At 54.3% G+C, this 21346-nt stretch overlaps 1 protein-coding gene across 9 annotated transcripts in view; it reads left to right on the top strand.

Moving 5' to 3' along the window:
- Positions 1 to 5082: 5082 nt before the first annotated feature.
- Positions 5083 to 21346, top strand: part of TTC7B (tetratricopeptide repeat domain 7B) — a 260937-nt gene continuing 244673 nt past the window's right edge. For 7 of the 9 annotated variants that reach the window (XM_032287646.1, XM_032287648.1, XM_032287650.1 and 4 more), the window contains exon 1: positions 5150 to 5396. In XM_032287646.1, coding sequence (XP_032143537.1) covers positions 5276 to 5396 — 121 coding nt within the window. In that variant the 5' untranslated portion in view covers positions 5150 to 5275. Of the gene's footprint in view, positions 5397 to 21346 lie in introns of all 9 variants that reach the window. The other 2 variants (XM_032287652.1, XM_032287654.1) reach the window with 1 other exon arrangement.

Raw genomic sequence — 21346 nt, forward strand, 5'->3', positions numbered from 1 at the left:
TTTACAACCCTCCCCATGGCTCTCAGCCCGCCCCAGCTCCGCCTCCCGTCCGGTCAGCTGCGGTATTCCATTCTCACAGGAGCGCAGGCCCTATTGTGAACGGTGCAGTGAGGGATCCAGGTTGCTCGCTCCCCATGAGGATCTAATGCCTGTCCCCCACCACCCCCAGATGGGGCCGTCTAGTCGCAGGAAAACAAGCTCGGGTCTCCTGCTGCTTTTATGTCATGGTGAACTGTAGAATTATTTCATTATATATTACAACGCAGTAATACTAAAGTGCACAATGAATGTAACGTGCTTGAATCATCTCAGAACCATCCCCCCACCTTCCCCTCGCCATGGAAAAACTGTCTTCCATGAAACTGGATCCTGGTGCCAAAAAGGCTGGAGACCTCTGGTGTACAGGGTTACATGTTGTACCCACGTTATAAGAAGTGGCAGAAAGCAAGTCTAGTGATAAAAACTAGCTAAAAAACAAAGCAAGGGTATAACCACCCCCAAATCAACATGCAGTTCGCTCTGGGATAGCCAACAGTTTCGCTGGTGTTCATCTTATCATTCTTATTATTTCATTATGTGGGTGCCTCTTGAGTCTGGGTATTTTTGTTTGTATCAAATATTACATAATTAAAAGCCAGCTGAAGGCAGCTACCATGACTCACGCCCCGGGCCTGCAAGCTGCGGCGTGGTTTCCAGGTTCCCGGCGACCGCCCACAGCACCAGCTGCTGATGGCTCGCGCCTTCCGGGGCTCCAAGGCCTGTCCCTGGCTCTGGCAGCGAGAGGGCAGGGCTGTTGCCCAGCAAGGTGAGGTCAAAGGTTAGAGGTGGTTACTCTTCTGCTGGTACACTGAGGCCCCTGTGGATCCCTGTTTCTGGGTTTCTGTCTCCTGCTTAAACCTGCCCGTCAGCTTCAGTCAGTGGATCCCCACTTCCCCATGGGCTGTCCACTGGGATCTCACCTGCCCACCCCAGCCCTCCACCTTCCTTCCATTCATTCATTCGACCAGTATTGACTGAATACTCACTGTGCAGTGCCAGGAATGCTTTGTGAACAAAACCACACGCAAATCCCTGCCCTCCTCGGGCTTTTGTTCTAGTGAGGGGAGGTGGATAACACACACTCAGTTAATAACCATAGATCAGGTGGGGCAAGACTATAACAGGGTAAGGGGATAAGGGAATGAAGGGGAGCGAATATGGACAGGGTGGTCGGGGAAGGTCTCTGTGAGGATGTGATCTCCCTCCCTCCCTTCAGAAGGCAGGCGGGGAGGGACCACATGGGTTTCTGGGGAAGAGTCTTCCAGGCCAGGCCAGGGAGGAGAGAGGGCAAAGTTCTGACCCCTCCTCCTACCAGTGTCTCCTTCCCCTAAATTCCCTCCTCCCTACCCTGGCCACAATCCCTGTTTCATTCTCCCCTCCCCTCCCCTCTCCTCCCCTCCCCCTTTTTCTTCTCCTCCTCTGTCTCCCTCTCCCCCCCCCCACCCCCCGCTGCTCACCTCTTCCCTTATTCTGATTGAGCATCGAATCTAGACTTTTGGAGTTGAGAACTGGGAGGTTTGCAGACTACACAAGCCCCTGTTTGCACTGGCCTTTGGAAGGAGTCTACTGCCTGTCTTCACTGCTCCCGGCACCCCAGCTGTTCTTAAGGAACTGGCCAGAAGTCAGACTCCCTTCCCAGCTGTCCTCCACTTCTTTCCTGCCAGGCACCCCAGGCCCCATGGCGGGGTTGCGCCTATAGGCTGTGATTTTTCACATCCTTGTCTAACCTGTACTACCTGAATGCCTAGAGGAAAAGATACTGGCTTAATTACTATTATGAGCATGAATGCCTTCTCACTCCTGAGTTTACCTGAGTGCTGCCTGCAGGTAAATACACCTGGAGAACCATCCAGGGACTTTGTCCTCATAGGACCACTTGTGCCTCTCTAGGATTGCCATGCCAGCCATGGATGAGGGCAGAATATGGCAGGGAGAGGCAGGAAGGAGCCAGAGGCCCCAGGGCCCCTGGGCTCTCAGGCTCCCATGGCGAAGGCCCAGAGGGTTCCTTCTCTCTCCTGCTTCAGGCAGACCATGATTGTCAGCTTCTGCTCCCAAGCCCCATACCCAGCAACCTCTGCGCCCAAGCACATGGTCTGAAGAATATTCTGGCGTTGGGCCCCTGCAGGGTGGGAAGGTGGAAACCTGGAGTGTAGTGACATGGATTCCTCATCAGGGTGTCACATCCTAAGGAAAAGCACTCCAGGCTGGTTCTAGACCTTGGGGACTCCAGCCTTGTTCCTTTAAGTTTCCACACTGTGCCAGGGCCTATGTGGGGTGCAAGAGGCAGAGAGACACAGACTGACAGCTGACACGGCACTCTGTTGGCACACTGGCACTGTTCTATGTGTCCTACCTGTATCTCCTCATTTCCTCCTCAACCAGCTTCAGGTGGGAGGTATCACAGCCGAGGAACCGAGGCCTGGGGAGGTTAAATGCCGCGGCCCAGGCAGCACCCGCCCTCGTGAAGACATCTCATCAGCTGGGGAGGCAGACGGATGGCCCTAGTCATTCACCTTCCAGGGTGGTGACTGAGGCAGGGTATGAGTTAGTCATCAGTAAGACCCTGCCCATTCCCAGAGGGACACAGCAAGTGCCGTCACACAGGGTCGTCAGATGTTAAGCAAGACTTCTCCGTGACCTTTGGCCTGCATCTGAAAGAAGGCCCAGGAATCTGTCTCCTGGATCAGGCAGAGAATATTCCCAGCAAATCTGGACAGACTGGAGTTGGGAGAACAGGAGGTTGTCGAGAGAGGAAACGTCGGCTCTGGAGAATTCTTCTCCTTCCCTTCCCATTCGTCTTGGCAGAAGCTAAGGGCCAGGGCACTAAAGGGTCCCCTGTTGAAACTCGAACATTCGAATTCCCCTTTCTCTGGGCTGGCCACAGGGCCTAGGGCCTGCAGCTCAACTTCCATCACCTCGGCAGTCCCTGAGGTGCCTGAAAGTGACAGTGGTCACGTCAGAAAACGTCTCCTGGTCTTCCCTCCTCACCGCTCTTAAATGTCTGTGTTTCAGCCTCCACAATGGTAAACTGAGGTCCACAATGTGTGTTCTTCGTAAACTGCGGGCTGTGGTGGGGATGAGAACCTGCGTGTGATTGCTTTTGGAAAGCTGGGGAAAGGGGCCCCCAGAAGGGATGACGCTGACGCTCAGTGGCTCCTCTGACTGCGCAGGCTACGGACCCTTCCACACTGACAGCTTCACTTTCAAGTGCAGGACCCAGAATCCAACACTGCTGCTGCCACAGCCGTTTCCCTGGCAGTGTTCTCAACACCGCAGCCACAGTGGTAGTCCTAAAGTGTAGGCCCGATCACGCCCCTCTTCTGTGAAAAGCGCTGCGCGGCTGCTCCACGCCACCAGCGTAAAAGCCAAAGTCTTGTAATGGCCCAGCAGGCACTACACAGACCTCCCACACTCTGCCCGGCGCGGCGGCTCACATCGGTAATCCCAGTACTTTGGGGGGCCGAGGTGGGCGGATCACGAGGTCAGGAATTTGAGACCAGCCTGGCCAATGTGGTGAAACCCCCTCTGTACTAAAAATACAAAAATTAGCTGGGCACGGTGGCGTGCGCCTGCAGTCCCAGCTACTTGGGAGGCTGAGGTAGAAGAATCGCTGGAACCCGGAAGGCCGAGGTTGCAGTGAGCCGAGATTGCACCACCGCACTCCGGCCTGGGTTACAGAGCAAGACTCCGTCTGAAGAAAAAAAAAAAAGAACTCCCACGCCCGCCTGTAGGAGCTCATCTCCTGCCTCAGCCCCTCTCCCTCACTCCACCCCAGCCCCTCTGGCCTCTGCCATTTCTCCATCTCTACCCAATGTGCTCTAACCCCAGCACCTTCACACTTGTGGTGTTCTCTGCCTGGGGTATTACCTCCCCCAGAGATATCCTCTTGGTTCCCTCTCACCTTCTTCAAGTCCAATGCCACCTCTGTTAAGGCATCCCTCACCGCCCCATTTTAAATGGCAACACTTGCTCAGGCTGGAGTGCAATGGTGTATTCACTGCTCACTGCAGCCTCCACCTTCTGAGCTCAAGCAATCCTCCTGCCTCAGCCTCCCAAGTAGCTGGGATTACAGGCGTGAGCCACCTGCCTGTCCCAACCCTTTATGTTCCTCACTGGATCCTTCTCTGTTTCTTCAAATAACCATTTTTACCTTCTAGTTTACTACTTTATATTGCTTATTTTTTTCCCCCAAATGGAATGTAAGTTCCCTCAAGGCAGTAATTTTGTCTTTTTAGTTCACAATCTATCTTCGGCACCGAAAACAGCACCCAGAACACAGTAGGTGATCACTAGACAGGTGATTCACTGAAAGAACACAGCTGGACACCTGGCCACTCTCAGTCTAGGTGGCCAAGATAGGAGGCCCCACTGGTGACTGTGCCTTCCCCTCAGGGTGCCCGGGAGCTGGTGTTTGAGCCAAGGCAGCCCCTGCCTGTCTTCACTTAGCCATCTAGGGCACCCCAGCAGGTGCTGTCTGTGCCTTGCCTGAGATGGAGGCGCCTCCGCCCACCTCTGGCTGGGTAGGGGCTAGGGCTGCGGGGCAGAGGGGCGCCTGCTAAGGGTCACAGGCCAACTGGGCCCCAGGGAACCGCTGGACACCTGAGATGGCAGGACAAGCTCGGCCCGCTCCACCGCACCCCTCACACCAGGCCCACTGGTTCCCCCGGGCGGTGACCTTCCCCAGGGTCACTGCCCTTGGCAGTGGGACTCCTGGGGGTCCACCCGCTCCCAGGCTGTCGCTAGCTCCCTCCTGATCCTCTCCCCTACCTTCATCCTGCCCAGACCCCTACCCCACCAGACCCCTCACCTGCCCTTGGTCAGATCTCTCTCCCACTCCGCTCCCCACCTCCGCCCCCACCCCCACTTCCCCTCCGTCTCCACCCCCCCCCCCAGCCCCCCCCACCCCCCCCCCCTGGTCTCTCTGCCCAACCTGCCCTTCGTCCCGCGGGCCTCGGTCTCCGGCCTCTGCCCCGGCCCGGCCCCGGCCCCTGCCAGTGCTGCGGCTCCGGCCCTGGCCGGCAGGGGCCGCTCCTCGCGGCGCCCGGGGCCCCGCCGCGCCCGCCGCCGCCGCCCGCCTCCCCGCCCCTTCCCCAGCCGGCGCTCCCGTTACGCCGCGGAGCCGGGAGCCGGAGCCCGAGCCCGCGGCGGCGGCGGGAGGCTGCGAGGGGGCGCCGCGGCGGCGGCGGCGGGGCCTGCGGGGCCTGCGGGGCGGGCGGCCGGGCCCGGCCAGGCCGCGATGGCGACCAAGAAGGCGGGCTCGCGGCTGGAGACGGAGATCGAGCGCTGCCGCTCCGAGTGCCAGTGGGAGCGGATCCCCGAGCTCGTCAAGCAGCTGTCGGCCAAGCTCATCGCCAACGGTACGCGCCGGGCGCGCCGGCCTGGGCTGCGGGGGGCGCCGCGGCCTCCGCGGGAACGGGCCCCCGAGGCGCGGCTGGCCACGGGGCGCTGGCAGGGGCGCGGCCGGGCCTCTAGGGAGCCGCGGCCCGGGGATGTGCGCGGGGCCGGGGCCTGGGGGAGCCCGGGTGTCCCGAGTCACGCGGTGTGGGGGCCAGGGGCTGTGCCGGCGTCCGGGGTTCAAAGGTGCGGGGAGGGCTTCTGCGGAGTCTGGAGTGTCGGGGAGGGGGTCTCAGCGGGTCCGCTGCTCCACTGGGACCCTAGGAGGTTAGGGACCGGCCTGGGGCTTCTAAGAAGTTAGAGGTGATGAGGGTCAAGGGGGTCCCTCAGGACATGGGTGAAGTCAGTGTGTATAGGGTTTGCTCAGGGAATCAGGATGTGTTTATGGGGGTCTGGAGAATGGGGTGTTGAATGAACACAGTATGGGAAATCTGGTTTGTAAACATACGATGTTTAAGGGGCTCTGGGTGGAAGCGCAGACTCGGGGTGTGTGGGGTGGTGGTGGAAGGCAGGTTGGGATGTGTGTCCCGGCGTTCAGAGAAGTAGTATCAAGGCTGCCGACCCGAAAGGTCAGGGTTGGGAACAGAGGAGAAATCGAGCCAGGGGAACCTGCAGGGTGAAGATTGTGGAGCGAGGTGGGAATGTGGGTGAAGAAGGTTGAGAGATGGAGTTGGGTGGGTGCCTGGGCCAGAAGGGGGTCTGAGGCGGCCTCTGACTAGGAGCCTCCTGCCTGGAGTTGGTCCATGACCTCTTTCACTGAATTGGTTCTTGTACCCAATCAAATCAAAATTACATCCAGAATCCCATTCCAGTGCACAGCTCCACGTGGCCTTATTTGTTTTGGAAGCCAGTATCTTTAATATTTGCTTGTCTTTTAGTACCCGCCCAAAGCACAGGCACCAGCGCACAGTGGCCAGAGGGCAGAGGGTTTGTCTCATTTCATCCTGGGCTTCCCCAGGCCCGGTGAGCCGAACGAATGAATGAAAGAGTGAATGAATGGATGGCGGCACTGCTCTAAGGAAGGACATCTGCACTACTTTCAACCTTCTCACTTCAGACTGCTCAGAAAGGAGAGGGATGTCACCTGGAGGGTGGTTTATGTTTGTGTCCTACGGTATTAGTGCCTGGAAATTAGAACTTGGTTTTGTGCACTCTCAATGATGGACGTGTGCTGTGGGCAGGTATCTTCTGGGTGAACGCAGGTGCCATGGTGGTGTCAAGGGCGTGGAGATAGGACAGACCCTATCTGGGCTCCGCTTGATGGAAAATGTGGACTCTTCTCAGTTATGTCACTCTTTGAGGAAATGGCGTTCAGTCCTGGGCCCCAGAGGCAGCTTCCCCTCGCCCTCTGAGCAGGGCTCACCAGCTTCTCCGCTTACCTGCAGCATTTTCTCTTCTCCTCTTGGAGTTGCACAGTCTTGGGTCTACTTTGTGACTTCCCAGCTGTGCAGGCAGAATGATGCCTCTGTGCAGGTTGATGTTAGGATTAAATGGATTTCCTTGTGAGCCGCCTGGTCTTTTTCCTTCTGAATCCACGTGTTTCCCGCTGTCTTTCCTTATTCATTCGCCCAATATTTGCGTGCCCACCTGTGCCACTCACAGAACAGTGGTGAACAGCACTGACCAAGCCCCTGCCCTCCTGCCCTCACCCTGGTCTCAGAAGGAGGTAGATGATAAGCAAATATGGAAATAAATAAACAGCACAGCTTCAGATAGTGAGAAGTGATTGAAACAAAACAGATGAGTTAATGTGATTGAGAATGACACGCAGATGACAGGGGACTCAAGCTATGGTGATCCCTGGAATGAGAGGGTAGATGGGTTTTTGGTGGCCTGGGCCTTTCCTCCTCACCTTCATGGCCCCTGAAAGGCTCGGCTGTCTTCCCAGGGGCTGCTCCCGATGGCCTAGGATGCAGTCATGAGTGGGCCTCGGGAGTGGGGTTTGCAGGGGCACTGTGGTCCATGGGTCTGTGTGCAAGTTCAGTTTGGGGAAACTCATGGGAGATAGATTTTTGTGCCAGAGACTCACATGGTGAGTGGTAGCCTTGGACGGCAAAAAGTTACCCAGGCTTGAAAAGATCAGAGAGAGCGAGTGTAGGAAAATAAAACGATGAAGTCAAGAAAACGATGAAACCAAACCAGAATGATTGTGGCTCTCCTTTGGTGTTCAGGGGGTTGTTTGCAGGAGGGGCCTTTCCTTCCTTTGACTGGAGGCCTTCCTACTTTCGGGCTGGCAGAGAGACTTCTTCCTAGCTTTCGGGGCACCAGCTCCCCCGTAGATTCTCAGGTGCATGAGCACAAGTTCTGGGCAGATTTTGCAAAATCCTGAAGTTAAAGCATCTGCTGCTTAGAATAAGGAAAGCAACTGAATGCCATGTTTGTCATACTAAGACAGTTACCTTGAAAACAACCACAGGAAAAAAAAAAAAAAGAGTACAGTGTTTGGAACCAGCCAGCCAGGGGCCTGATTCTTGTGACCTTGGCCACTTCTTGACTTGGTGACATTGGCCAAATCACTTAACCACTCAAGCCTCATTTTTCTCATTTTAGAATGGGATTTAAATGACTTACCTTGCAAGGGTTGTTATGAGGATTAAGGTAGCTACTATCTCTCAGAGCCAGCCACTCCCTCTCCTTCCTTTCTTCCTTCCTTCCTTCCTTCCTTCCTTCCTTCCTTCCTTCCTTCCTCCCTCCCTCCCTCCCTCCCTCCCTCCCTCCCTTCCTTCCTTCCTTCCACAGAGAGCGAGTCCCTGCTCTGTGCTAGCCACTGTTTCAGGCACTGGAAATACACCAGTGAACAAAACAGACAAAAATGGCAAAAATCTCAGTCCTTTTGAAACTCACATCCCAGTAGGGAAGGGGCCGGGAGACAGATAATCAATAAAATCATTAGGTAAAGTTTACAGGGTGTCAGATGGTGGTCAGTGCTATCAGAAGAGGAAAAAGGGGAAGGGGCATAGGTGCTTTCAGGATGCGCTGGGAGTGCGGGATGCAGGAACTAGTTTAAGTAAGGTGGCCGTGGAAGGCCTCCCCAAGAAGGCAGCATCCGAGATGACACTTAAGGAGGCGAGAAATGTGTCCTAGGGAGGGGACTTCAAGGGCAGACAGTGGCGGGGCCTTGTAGGCCCTGGGTAAGGCTGTGGCTTTCCTCTGAGATGGGGCTGCAGGAGAGTTCTGAGCAGAGGAACCCTCCTTTCCAAAGCTGCCCCTTGCAGTGGGCTTCCCCACCCAGCAGCATTAGCTCCTTACGGGAAGGAAGCGCGGCAGCCCCTCCCATTCAGGACTTACATAGTGGACGCTTTCCGAGTGTGCTGCCCCAGCCCAGCGCCTTTCAGATAAATTGGTTTAGACATTTTGCCAAGAGGTGGATAAGGAAGAAAAGGACAAATGCCAAGTTGAAAACTGAACCTAGAAATCCATCTTCTGCCTCTACCCTGCTGTAGTCACCGTTCTCATTGCACCATCTCAGAAAACTCCCATGTGGTGGTAGCTAGCTGTGCACCAGGCCTGGGTGAATCCCAGGAGAGAATGGTCACCCTAAGTTAAGGGTTGTGGGGAGATAGTCCCCCTGAAGCCTAGGCCTCGTGACCACCATCTGACACCCCGAAGCGTGGACCGGGGACGAGTGGCATGGGCGTCACCCGGGAACCTGTGAGAAATGCAGATTCTTGGGCTTGCTTCAGATGTGGGGTTAGAATCCACATCTCAGCAAGGTGTCCAGGGGCTTGGGGGACACGGGAAAGCCTGAGGTGCCCTGGCCTGGAGCTGCGGCAGCAGCGCGGGCGCTCAGGAGTGAAGACGGAGAACCGCACACCGACTCCGTTTGGCTCACAGGTTGGTCCTCGTCCCTGGGAGGACAGGCCCAGCTGCCCTCTCTCTCCAGAATGTCACCCTCTAGCTTCCCAGTGATGAGGTCTGGAGCATTTTCCACTGTGTGTGAAAGTGCAGTGACCTGGCACCTGGGCTACAATTCGGTCTTTACCTGCAGAGGCTGGGTGACCTCTGGCCTGTTTCTTAGCCTCTCGGAGCCTGCCTTTCCTCCCTGCTCAGCCAGGGCTCGGCATGCCCACTCTCCCACGGCACCTGTGAGGATTCAGTGGGCTGATACATGTCAGCCAGGGCACATGGTCATAACGGGGTTGGTTCCCTTCTGCTGACCCCGTGTGACCCTGGGCAAGGAAGGCCAAGTCGCAGCTATCAGCCTGCAGGGGAGAAAGAGAGTGGGGACCTAGAAATGACATGCTTGAGCTAGTGCCCTGTCAAGACCCAGCATATCTCAGTGACACAAGCAGGCACTTGGGAGGTCTGCGCCCGCCCTGATGGACAGCCGCTCCCTTTTGTGGGGCGGGGTGGCTTCCCTCCTTCCCCAGCCTGCTAATCTTCTTAGGCAAGCTCAGTTCCCTTAGAAAGAATAGGCCCCAAATGGTAGCTTCTCCCTGAGGAGATCATTGCCTGTTGGATGCTATAAGATTTTGAGACGTTTTAATTACCTCTTGGTGACGGGTAGGTAGGGAACTGGTGCGGGAAACAAGGAATATTTCTGGGGCAAAGTTTGGTAGGCAAATGTATTCAGCCCATGAAGAGGGTGTGGAGATCCGTGCTGTTTTAAGTGCGGTGTCTACAGCAATGTGGCTTCCCCTTGGTGGGGGGTGCAGGGTGCCAGGCTCCTGGACGCCCCCCGGGCTCATGCACACCTCCCATGAAGGAGAGGGGTCGGGTGGACTGTAGTCCTCCTTGGCTGGCTGGAGGGTCTCCTGGGGAAACAGGACAGAGGTTTAACTGAGAGTCTCTGCTGTGGGGTGAGGTGGCCCTGTTGCTTAGAGGTGGCTTCTTTGGACATGCCTGGGGCACCACAGACTTCTGGGAACCCAGCTGCTCCCCTCTGCAGGGAAGGACACCAGTGAGACCTCCCATGACCCTCCATTTTGGCCTTTCCAGGCTGGTCTTCCTGCTTTCAAATACTCTGTCCTGTTGTCCCCAGAAGACCACGCCTTTGTGACAGACCCTGTGTCCTGCATTTTGGATTTAAAAGACTCATTTATTTGACAGTGACCGATTGATGGCACTGAGCTAGGCACTGGGGCTCGTGGCTGTGGTAGTCAGGGCAGAAGGACCTTGATTTCTGTGGCTGCACACAGTGGGGCTAGGATTGCGCAGCTCGCTGCCGGCCTCCTCCATCTGCTTGGTCTGGTCATGTCCTCCTGTGACCTCTGCACTGCCTTTGTTCCCCCACCTCCCTCGGCTACTATGGCCTCCTGGACCCTCTCACGCACCTTGCTTATTGTCTGTGCACCTTTGCTCACACGATTTGATTCTGGAATTCTCTCTGCAGATTAAAAGCCTACCCATCTGTCAAGGTCTGGTTCAAGTTCCTCCCAGCTATCCTTTCATTACAGAAAAGGCTGTTTGCCTCACAGAAGGCAACCAGACAACGTTAGAACCAGAGAAGACCTTAGAGATTATGCTGCATCACAGTTTTCAAACTGTGCTGTCCAGGAACCCCTGTGGGAACATGCTTTAGGGCTCTGGAGGTTGGGTGAGCAGGCCTCACTCACTGGAGCAGTCATACTTTTCCTTAAGGCTTCCTTTGAAGGAAGGTCTAATACACTTGAAACAAAGGACTTTGAGACCCATTGATGTAGTCCAGCCTCTTATAGATGACAAAACAGTTCCAGAGAGGGAGATGTCTCCTTAAAGCCACCAACAAGCAAGTGGTGGAAGCAAGCAGAGCGGGTAAGAGCTCTGGCTTGGAGTTGGGTTGCTTGGTTTCAAAGCGTGGCTCACCTGCTTCCCAGGAGGGATTACCTTCAACTGGCAAAGCCCCCTTCGTAGAGCGGTGACACACATCCAAAACCCTTTTATGGAAGCCCTTGGGGCCAGATGTATTTCAGAATGCAGAATTTTTTAGAACATGTTATGTATACTGGACATTATGTGACATTCCCAATGGGGTCTGGGGCAGCATTTTGTAATAAAACGGGTCAGTATTTCTGCCTCAAAGCATATGAGCAGTCGCTGCAAAAGGGAGAAATAGACTATAAATAGCTTCACATGGGTTCAGTTGAGGTTTTTGCCATCCCATAAATGATTAACAGCAAAAAACAACTTTTGGTTTTTAGAGAGTCCTGGATTTCAGAAACTGTAGGTAAGGTATTATGAACCTGTAACTATAGTGCCAAACTTACAGGGAGCTTGTAAGGATCAGATGAAGAGAAAACCAGAATACCTAAAAGTGCTTCTTAGTGCCTGCACAGAGTAAGCCTTCACTAGTTCCCAGCTGTTGTCTGTTGCTGGTGGTGGGGGGTGTTATCTGCTCTCAGCTCCCAGCTCAGGGCTATTTCCCTCCCCTACTCCGCCTGTTTTGGCATGTGACTTGTCTTCTTACCAAATGGTCAGCTTCTAGAGGGTGAAGGGCCATAGTTCTACCTTTCTGGCCCCATGATATGGAGTTGGGCCCAGAGCATATGCTGTGTTGAATTGGGTCGGCTTTCATGGGCCGAGGCCTCTGAGCAGTTGGAACCGGCCTAAGTAAGGAAGTCAGGCTGAGGATTTTCCAAAATGGAAGTGAGGGCCAAGTTACATGAGTATCACGTGATGACTCTGTCCCTAAGAAATGGCATCCTTCAAGGACAGGTGTTTGTCCTTGGGGTTGGTGGGGTCTTGTGAATCATGGCCAGCCAGAGGCTCCTGGGTTGCTAATCTGGCATTCTCCACCCCCTTGCCCCAGCCCCGACTCATTTTCCTCCTCGATTGGGCCCAGTTTTATTCAGCTGTCAGCAGTAGCGCCATGTGCTTCACTGTAGGAGCCCTGGCCGCAGTAGATACACTCCCTTGCCTGTGATTGGTTGAAGTGTGAGCATGTGACTTAGTTCTGACCAATGAGACATCAGGGAGCATTTGCTCAGTGGAGGGGCTTCTGCGAGAGATTTCCTTGTACCGTGCTTGAAAGGGAAGAAGTGATCTCTCTTTTTCCCCTGGAAATCGTTCATATCTTTGAGGCCTGGAGCTGTGGCCATCTTACGGCCATGAGGGCGCCTGGCCTAGGAGTAAGGCAGACCCAAGGAGGGTGGCAGTGCAGAGAGACAAGAAGAATCTCGCCTGTTTATATCACCAGGTTGCTGATGGCATTGGGCCTGGGGTAGCCCTTCTCTGGACTTCCTGTTATGTGAGAGAATAAATTCCTTCTTGTTGAAGCCACATTGAGTCAGTCATTTGGTTATTACTGGCTGCTGAAGGCATTCTAACTGGTACTTACCCAGAGCACCTTTGCACCCCAGCTGCCCGGCCAGCTGTGCCCTGGGCATGCGGGAGTGGCCTTTGCTCCTTATTCACATTGGCCACACGTGGGTGGCTTCCTGACCCCCTGAGTGACCTCATGCTTGGTAGATGGTGGAGCGTTGCAGGCCTTAGACATGTGTGAAAGCCAGTGTCTCCTGCCTGAGAAGCCCAGGAAGAGGGACAAGGTTTTCTGAGACCTCGGAAGCATTCTCAGCAGCCACCAAGACAAGGATGAGCAGATGTCTGACTTGGAGATGGGTCAGTTGGGTGCCATATAAAATATGAAAGACGGCTACAGCCACAGGAAAGCCAGTGGAGTGGCTGCAGCCCTTCCCCCCATGGAGTTTGTCCATCTCTGCTTATCAAATGTGGCTAGTGCTGGCAGTGCCGGAACCATGCAGAGCAGATCTGGTCTGGTCCTTTTAGAGGCCACCAGGCCTGGAGTCAGAATCTTCCTGCATCTGCCCTCCAAGTGACCTTGTACACATCACTTGATCATCTGAAACTAGTTGTCCTGACTTTATGGGTGTTAAAACAGTGCTAGTAGGGAAGAAGAATGAATTGCATTTCTTGGGTCTCTCTCTCTCTGTCTTTCTCTCTCTTTGTTTTTTTGTAGAGGCAGGGGTTTCCCTATGTTGCCCAGTCTGGTCTTGAACTCCTGGGCTCAAGTAATTTTCTCCTCTCGGCCTCTCAAAGTGCTGGGATAACAGGCATGAGCCACTGCACCCAGCCTCTTGGGTCTCTCTTGTGTGCCAGATTCTGGGCATGAACTTTTACATAGATCTCAGTTAATCATCACAAGTGAATGAGGCCAGAGGTAATTCTCATTCAGGGATTGCATAGACTGCGGCTAGAGCTGTTAATTGAGCTGGATTCTAGCCCACTTCCAACTAGTTTCACTGTTCTTCTATTACACTAATGTTTCTCCAAACTGGTTGGATCAAAAAATCACTTAGCTTATTAGAATCCAAATTGCAAAGCCCTACTCCCAGAGATACCGCCGCAGCGGGTCTGGGGTGGAGCTGGGTTCTGCATTCTTAAGCTCCCAGTGCTGCAGTTATGTGACATGCTTTGAGTAATACTAAACCAAGTGTAGTTTATAGATTACCAGACATCTCGGCTGAGGGTGGTGATTCTCTTGGCCCAAGGTAGGAGCTAGAAATCGACATTTTAAACCGCCTCAGGTAGTTTGATTAGGCAAGTGTGGGAGCCTTTGCTCTGAACCACAGTGGTTAGCATTTAATGAGCACCTACTATGTGTGGGCACAGCACCAGGTATCAGAGGGGCATCAGAAGAAACAGAGCGAGCAGGTCACCAGGTAGGGAAAGCTTACAGTTCAGGATTGTCGCTCAGCCTCTGGGCACCAGCATCCCCTGGGGACTAGTTAGCAACTTGGATTGGCAGACTGGGCCCAAGCTTTTGCTTCTGGAGGTCTTTGTGGTTTGGGGACTCAGGAAGCACGATCCTTAATAGTGCCCCAGGTGATTATGCTTCACGGAGCTCTAAGACCAGACTTCAGGCATGGTTGTCCAAGTGGGAGACAGAATGCGACCCTGCCGCCTGAGGACAGCAATGACAGCATTGCTTACAAGGCATGGAGGGTGCAGCTGGGACACTGGAGAGCTCAGACTCAGTGGCAGTGGGTAAGCAGGGCCTGGCAGAGCACTAGGAGGAGGACCTTGGGCAGGGTGGTGGCGTGAGGGTGACCAGCTCGTCCTGGTTTTAGCATTCAAAGTCCTGAGTCCCAGAAACTCCCTCAGTCCTGGGCAAGTGGAACAGCAGTTTACCCTTCCAGGTACATAGAGGTAATTTAGCAAAGGGGGAAGGAACCCTGGGCAGGAGAAAGCAGTGGGCTTTGCCCTGTTAGGCCTGGGTTCAGATCCTGGTTCTGACACTTTCTGCTTATCTGGCCTTGAGTGAGTGAGTGCATGACTCGACTTTTCCAAGCCTCACTCTTTTTGTTTTGTTTTTGGGACGGGGTCTCACTCTGTCGCTGGAGTGCAGTGGTGTGATCACAGCTCAGTGAAGCCTCAACCTCCTGGTCTCAAGCAATCCTCCCACACTGGCCTCCCAAGTAGCTGGGACTATAGGCATGCATCACCATGCCCAGTTAATTGTGTTTTTTGTTTTTGTTTTTGTTTTTGTTTTTAGACAGAGTTTCACTCTTATTGTCCCGGTTGGAGTGCAGTGGCACAATCTCGGCTCACCTCAACCTTGGCCTCCCTGCTTCAAGCAATTCTCCTGCTTCAGCCTCCTGAGTAGCTGGGATTACAGGCATGCGCCACCACGCCCGGCTAATTTTGTATTTTTAGTAGAGACAGGGTTTCTCCATGTTAGTCAGGGTGGTCTTGAACTCCTGACCTCAGGTGATCTGCCTACCTCAGCCTCCCAAAGTGCTGGGATTACAGGCATGAGCCTCCGTGCCCAGCCAAGCTTTGTATTTTTTGTAGGGATGAGGTTTCCCCATGTTACCCAGGCTGGTCTCGAACTCCTGGGCTCAAGTGATCTGCTTGCTTTGGCCTCCCAAAGTGCTGGGATTACAGGTGTGAGTTACCATGCCCGGCCTAAGCCCCACCTTTATCTGCAAGGTTGTTTTGAGGAGTAAATGAGACAGTGCGGTTTCCGGCCCCAGCATTATCTGAAAGCAGCTGACTGAGTCAGGAGTCTTGTGTGTGGAAGTAGGGGAGAAAGGTTCAGATGCTTGGTTCTTTGCAGAGGGTACAGGGGGCAGGTGGGTTGATAACAGCAGCAGTGATGGTGGATGTAACAAGCCCTGCCTGGGGGAGGTGGGGTTCTGGTTGTACTGATTGTGACTCAGGCCCAAAGCTGAAGACGCACAGTGTTGGCTGGGTCACAGAACAAGTGAGTGTGGAACCCGGGCTTCAGCCCACGGCTGCCAGACTCCACAGTCCCCCTCCTCCAGCCGTTCCTTCAGTGCTTTGGCAAGCCCAGCACAGAATGTGGGGATGCTGTGTGTGTGGTGGGGATGCAGAGAGGAATGTGCCCTGGGAGGGCAGGGCTTTTGGCTGGTTTTGTTCATTGCTGTATCCCAAGCACCAGTAACAGTGTCTGGCATACAGTTGGTGCTCAATTAATTATTCAGTGAAACTGAGTTGTTGAGTTTTTTTTGTGTGTGTGTATCAAGTACTTCCAGGAACAGAGAAGAAACTCTTGCTCTCTCCCTCTCCCCTCTCCAAAAAAAAAAGAAACTCTTAAGTTTTTTTCTTCCTCATCTGATCAAATGTCTGCATGTCAGCTGCTTATCCTGCAAGGGAGGAACTGGGAGGAAGGGCAGTCCCTTCCAGAGGCAAAGGCCACAGCCCCACCTTCCCTGGGGGGGATCAAGGAGGCCAAGGGCTCCTGGGCTTTGAGCTGTGCCAGCCACAGGGCTCACAGCAGTGGCTCTGTTGAGCTGAGGCAGGGCATGGACCCCCTGCAGGGTGGCTAATTCTCCATATCTCCTTGGTGAGGGTCTCACTATTGGTCTTTATTCAGCTTCAGGCTTTATCTCCATATAAAGCATTGGGAGCTGGTTACTTCAGCCTCACTTAACCCCTAAATAATGCCGAGGGAAAAGCAAAACCAGCTCTGGGCACCCTTGAGTCCCTCCTTACCCCTGTTCCAACCTTGCAGATAGAGGTGAGGCTTCGGCTGGGTGTGGTAGCTCACGCCTGTAATCCTAGGGAGAGTGGATGACATGAGGTCAGGATTTTGACACCAGCCTGACCAACATGGTGAAACCCTGTCTCTACTAAAAATACAAAAAATTAGCTGGGCGTGGTGGCATGCACCTGTAATTCCAGCTATGCGGGAGGCTGAGGCAGGAAAATTGCCTGAACTTGGGAGGTGGAGGTTGCAGTGAGCTGAGATGGTGCCACTGCACTCCAGCCTGGATGACAGAACGAGACTCTGTCTCCAAAAAAAAGAAAAAATAAAGAAAATTATTAAATGAACAACTTGGCTTCTGCCCTTGAGGAGTTTACTTAGATTCATTTACTCATTGGACTCTTACTGAACACCCGTGTGCCAGCCACTGGCCTGAGGCCCTGGACTGATGTCTAAGATGCACTCATAGCTTTTAGCAGACAAGGGCACGTGCTTAGGGCTGGGAGTGACTGTGGGCATCTGCCTGAGACCTGGTCCCACAGCGAAGACTGTTGGTGTCCTCCCCAGGGTGGCTGTGTGGCCCTGCCTGCCTGGTGGCCAATGGCTTGCTGGTGGGGATAGCTGAATGCCTGTGACCTTCCCTCCCTGTGGCTTTTGTGGACCTGCAGGGTGGACACGTGCTGAGCAGCCTTCCCCAAGGAAGGGTTCCAGGTCCCCTCCACTGCCCCTCTGTGGTCCTCTTCTCTTGGCAAATGCAGATGGGCTGGACCCTTTTGCTGAGAGGGCTGGTTCCCTTGAGGAATTCCCCCTCCACCTGCCCCCCGGCCCTGGCAGGTGCGAAGCCTCACAGGAAGCCGTGTTTTCTCTGAAGTGAGCCAGCCCCAAGGAGTGTTTAGTTAAGACCCCAGGCCCTGGGACCTGCAGTGAATGCCACCTACCCGTCCCTGGCCCACCAAGCCAAGAGAGGTGCCTTGCCACTGAGTCTCGGGCCCTGTGGCCTGGGGAGGTGGCCTCTGAGACCTTTCGCAGCTGGCTCGCAGCCTGTGGCACCCCTTCCCGGCCACTGCTTCACTTCACTCAAACCGTGCTGAGCCTCCTTTCCTCCTGGAATCACACTTGGGGAAATCTGCCACACTTGGAGAAGTTCCCGAGGCCCAGCCCAGATCTCACTTGCTATGGACACTCCTCTGAGCGGACATTCCTCTCCACACCACAGGCCAGGACTCGGTGCCACCTGTCTGCCTACTGACATGCATCCTCAAGGCTGCAGCCCTTTCTTTTGGCTCTCTGCAAGTGTGCTGAACTCGCCTGTGTGGAGCTGGCTTCCTGAGAGGCCATTTCCAAGCCCTCTGGGCTGGCCTGATAACATCCCCCTGCCTGGTGGAGTCACTTCCTGCCCTGCGGGGCTCTGGGGACAGGCCAAACTAGCTCTGTGCCAATGACTTTCAGGTTGCCTTTCCTTGCGTCAGGCTTCTCGAGGGACTGTGTGCGTGTGCGTGCATGTGTGCGCACGTGTGTATGCATGTGTGCGTGTGTGTGCGTCCATGTGTGTGCACATGCATGTATGTGAATGCATGTGTGTGTGCATGTGTGCGCGCATGCGTGTGTGTGTGCGTGTGCATGTGTGTGCGTGTGCCTGTGTGAGTGCGTATGTATGTGTGTGCACGCGACCAGCGTACTCATCTCTTCGGCAGTGTAGCGGAAGGACTGTCTTCCCTTCCCACACTTTACTCTTTCATCCTGTTCTAGCCTCTGCACCGTGTGTGGATGTAGGGGGAGGCTTGGCACGAAGCCTGGACTCTGACTACCAAGATTTCCCAGAATATTGTTTCTGTCAACTTCTTCTGGGCCCCTTCATCTTTGCCTTTTGCCATCTTTGCTTTTCAGTCAAGAGTCAGAGCCAGGCCCTCTGAACGGGGCCACAGTTTAAACCAAGAGAGTTATGAGAGTTGGGAGGACCAGAGGGAGCCCTGCCATGGGAATGGGAAGGCCTGGATTCCGGCCCACAGTCATGCCAGGGGAGCTGAGTCTCCTGAAGGGGAGACATATTGATTGATTGGTTGATTCCAGAAATATTTATGGAGACCCTCCCGTGACGCAAGCACTGGAACTAGAACATAAGTGTGAGGGTGAGAGACAGAGGTAGGGGCTAGGTGGTAAGTTAGAAGGATTTTGGCCTTCGCCTGGGGGGAGAGGGGAACCATTGGAGGGTTTAGAGGGGAGGGGTGACCTGGTATGACTTACATGGGGTCAACTTATTTGTGTTTCCTTTTTTTTTGAGACAGAGTATCACTCTGTCACCCAGGCTGGACTGCAGTGGTGCGATCTCAGCTCACTGCAACCTCTGCCTCCCAGGTTTAAGCAATTCTTCTGCCTCAGCCTCCCCAATAGCTGCAATTACAGGTACGTGCCACCATGTCCAGCTGATTTTTTTGTATTTTTAGTAGAGACAGGGTTTCACCATGTTGGCCAGGCTGGTCTCGAACTCCTGACCTCAGGTGATCTGCCCACCTCGGCCTCCCAAAGTGCTGGGATTACAGATGTGAGCCATCGTGCCTGGCCTCATCTGTGTTTTCTAGGAGAGGTGTGTGCCCTTCTCTTGTAACCCCACTGCTTGACGGCATCCCTGCCCTGTTAGGTGCACCTCTCTGCCTCTCATGCCTGCACTGCGCAGCTGTATGCCCCTGGGGATGCCCATCAGCCCTGTTGACCACTCGTAAGTGGTGACCAAAGACCTCAAGGAGCACCACCACTCTTCAGTAGGTCAGATTTCCACGCACCGAAGTGTCTGTTCCAGGCTCTCCACTCTCCCTTCCTCGGAAAGCCACTCTCTCACACCTCGCTCATGACCTTGCCTCATACTTTACTGAGGAAATAAAACAGTTAGGAAACCACCTTGTTTCATGCCACTAGCTCGACCAGTTTTCCCCTCTGTCACTGCTTGGGGCCCTCACTGCCTTCGGAGGCCAGCGGCTCCTTCACCTGTGCTCAGAATCCCTTCCGTTCTCACCCTCTCAGGACCCGGCTGCCGCAGCCTTCCCTTCTCTCTCCTGACCCTTCCCTTAGGCAGGCACAGGCACCCTAGACTTCCCTGCTAAAGGCTCCCTGAACCCCCATTGCTGTCTAAGGACTGGCCCAGCCCTCTGCTCCCTTCCCCAGCAAACCCTCAGTCCAGTGAGTTGGGCTCGTACCCTGCAGTCCCCTGAGACTCCTCACGTCGAGGTGGCCCTCTGATGTGGCCTATGTGCTGCCAGGTCTCTTGGGTAGCCTGTGATCTTACACTCGATGTTCCAGCTGCTTCCAACGCACTCAAACATCCGTCTTCCCAGAAACGCTTCCTCATCTTGGTTTCGGGAGCAGACGCAGTCCGGGTTTCTCCTCCCGGCTCCTTCTGGCGCAGTCCCCTGGCTTCGCCCTGGACTTGGCTTCTCTGCTTGGATGTTGAATGTCGTCGTCTCACATTTCACTCGGCCCAAGAGGCGCTCTTGGTTTGATTCCTCCTCACCGCAGTAAATGGTAAAAGGGCACCACGCTCTGCTCCACGGTGCTGTCTACAATCGAGGATTTATCCTCAACCTCTCTCCTTTCCTCATCCCGGGGTGCTCGTTTCCTGTGGCCGCTGTAACAGATGATCGACATTTGCTGGCTTCAAACAATGCACGTGTCTTCTCTCAGCGTTCTGGAGGTCAGGGTCAGAAATGGGTCTCACTGGGCTAAGGTCGACTGTCAGTGGTTTCGCGTTCCTTCTGGGGGTTCTTGGGGAGGATCTGTGTTCGTGCCTTTTCCAGCTTCTAGAGGCTGCTGGGACTGCTTAGTGCCATCTCTCTCTCTTTCTCTCTTTTTTTTTTTTTTGAGACGGAGTTTCGCTCTTGTTACCCAGGCTGGAGTGCAATGGCGCGATCTCGGCTCACCGCAACCTCCGCCTCCTGGGTTCAGGCAATTCTCCTGCCTCAGCCTCCTGAGTAGCTGGGATTACAGGCACGCACCACCATGCCCAGCTAATTTTTTGTATTTTTAGTAGAGACGGGGTTTCACCATGTTGACCAGGATGGTCTCGATCTCTTGACCTCGTGATCCACCCGCCTCGGCCTCCCAAAGTGCTGGGATTACAGGCTTGAGCCACCGCGCCCGGCCATCTCTTTCTCTTTTTAAGATAAGGTCTTGCTGTGTCTCCCAAGCTGGAGTGTAGTGGTGTAATCATGGCTCACCACAGCCTCAACCTCCCAGGCTCAAGCGATCCTCCTGCTTCAGCCTCCCGAATAGCTAGGACTACAGGTGTGCCCCACCAAGCCTAGCTGATTTAAAAAATTTTTGTAGAGACAAAGTCTCACTATGTTGCCTAGCCTGGTCTCAAACTCCTGGGCTCAAGCAATCCTCCTGCCTCAGCCTCCCAAACTTTTTGGCTTACAGGTATGAGCCGTCACACCCGGCCGACTTCCTCCTTCTTTAAAGCCAGCGGTTTAGCCTCCTCTAGTCGCTCTCCCTACTTCCATCATAACATCTCCTTGGACTCTGACCCTCTAGCTTCCCTCTTCTAAGGACCCAGTGGGCCCACCCAAATAATCCAGGATAATTCTCCTATCTCGAGATCCTTAATTACATCCGCAAAGCCCCTTTTGCCACGTAAAACGGCACATCCACAGGTTTCAGAGATGAGCATGTGGACATCTCTGGGGGCTGTTATTCTGTCTACCACACCTCCAGTTTAATCCATCAGTAAGTCCTATTTTCTTTCACCTTCAAATCATGTCCCCACTCAGTCTCTTTCTCTCTTTCTGCACGTTTCTCGCCTCATCCTGCACAAGTCATGGACAACTGTCACCTCACTACTACAGTAACCCCTAACCATTTCCAGCCTTGCCACCAGCCCCATCCCGGGTCCATTCTCCACAGGGCCGACACAGGCATCTTTTAAAAACTGGAATCAGAGCATTTCCTCACCCTGCTTAAAACCCTTCAGACTCCTAGTTGTGCTTCACATGAATGCCAGACCCTCGCCACAGTCTGTGCTTACCTGCCCCTCTGCCT

The sequence above is a fragment of the Sapajus apella genome, unplaced genomic scaffold (genome assembly GCF_009761245.1).
Source record: "Sapajus apella isolate SASKATOON/1434 unplaced genomic scaffold, GSC_monkey_1.0 scaffold20, whole genome shotgun sequence".
Classification (NCBI taxonomy): domain Eukaryota; kingdom Metazoa; phylum Chordata; class Mammalia; order Primates; family Cebidae; genus Sapajus; species Sapajus apella.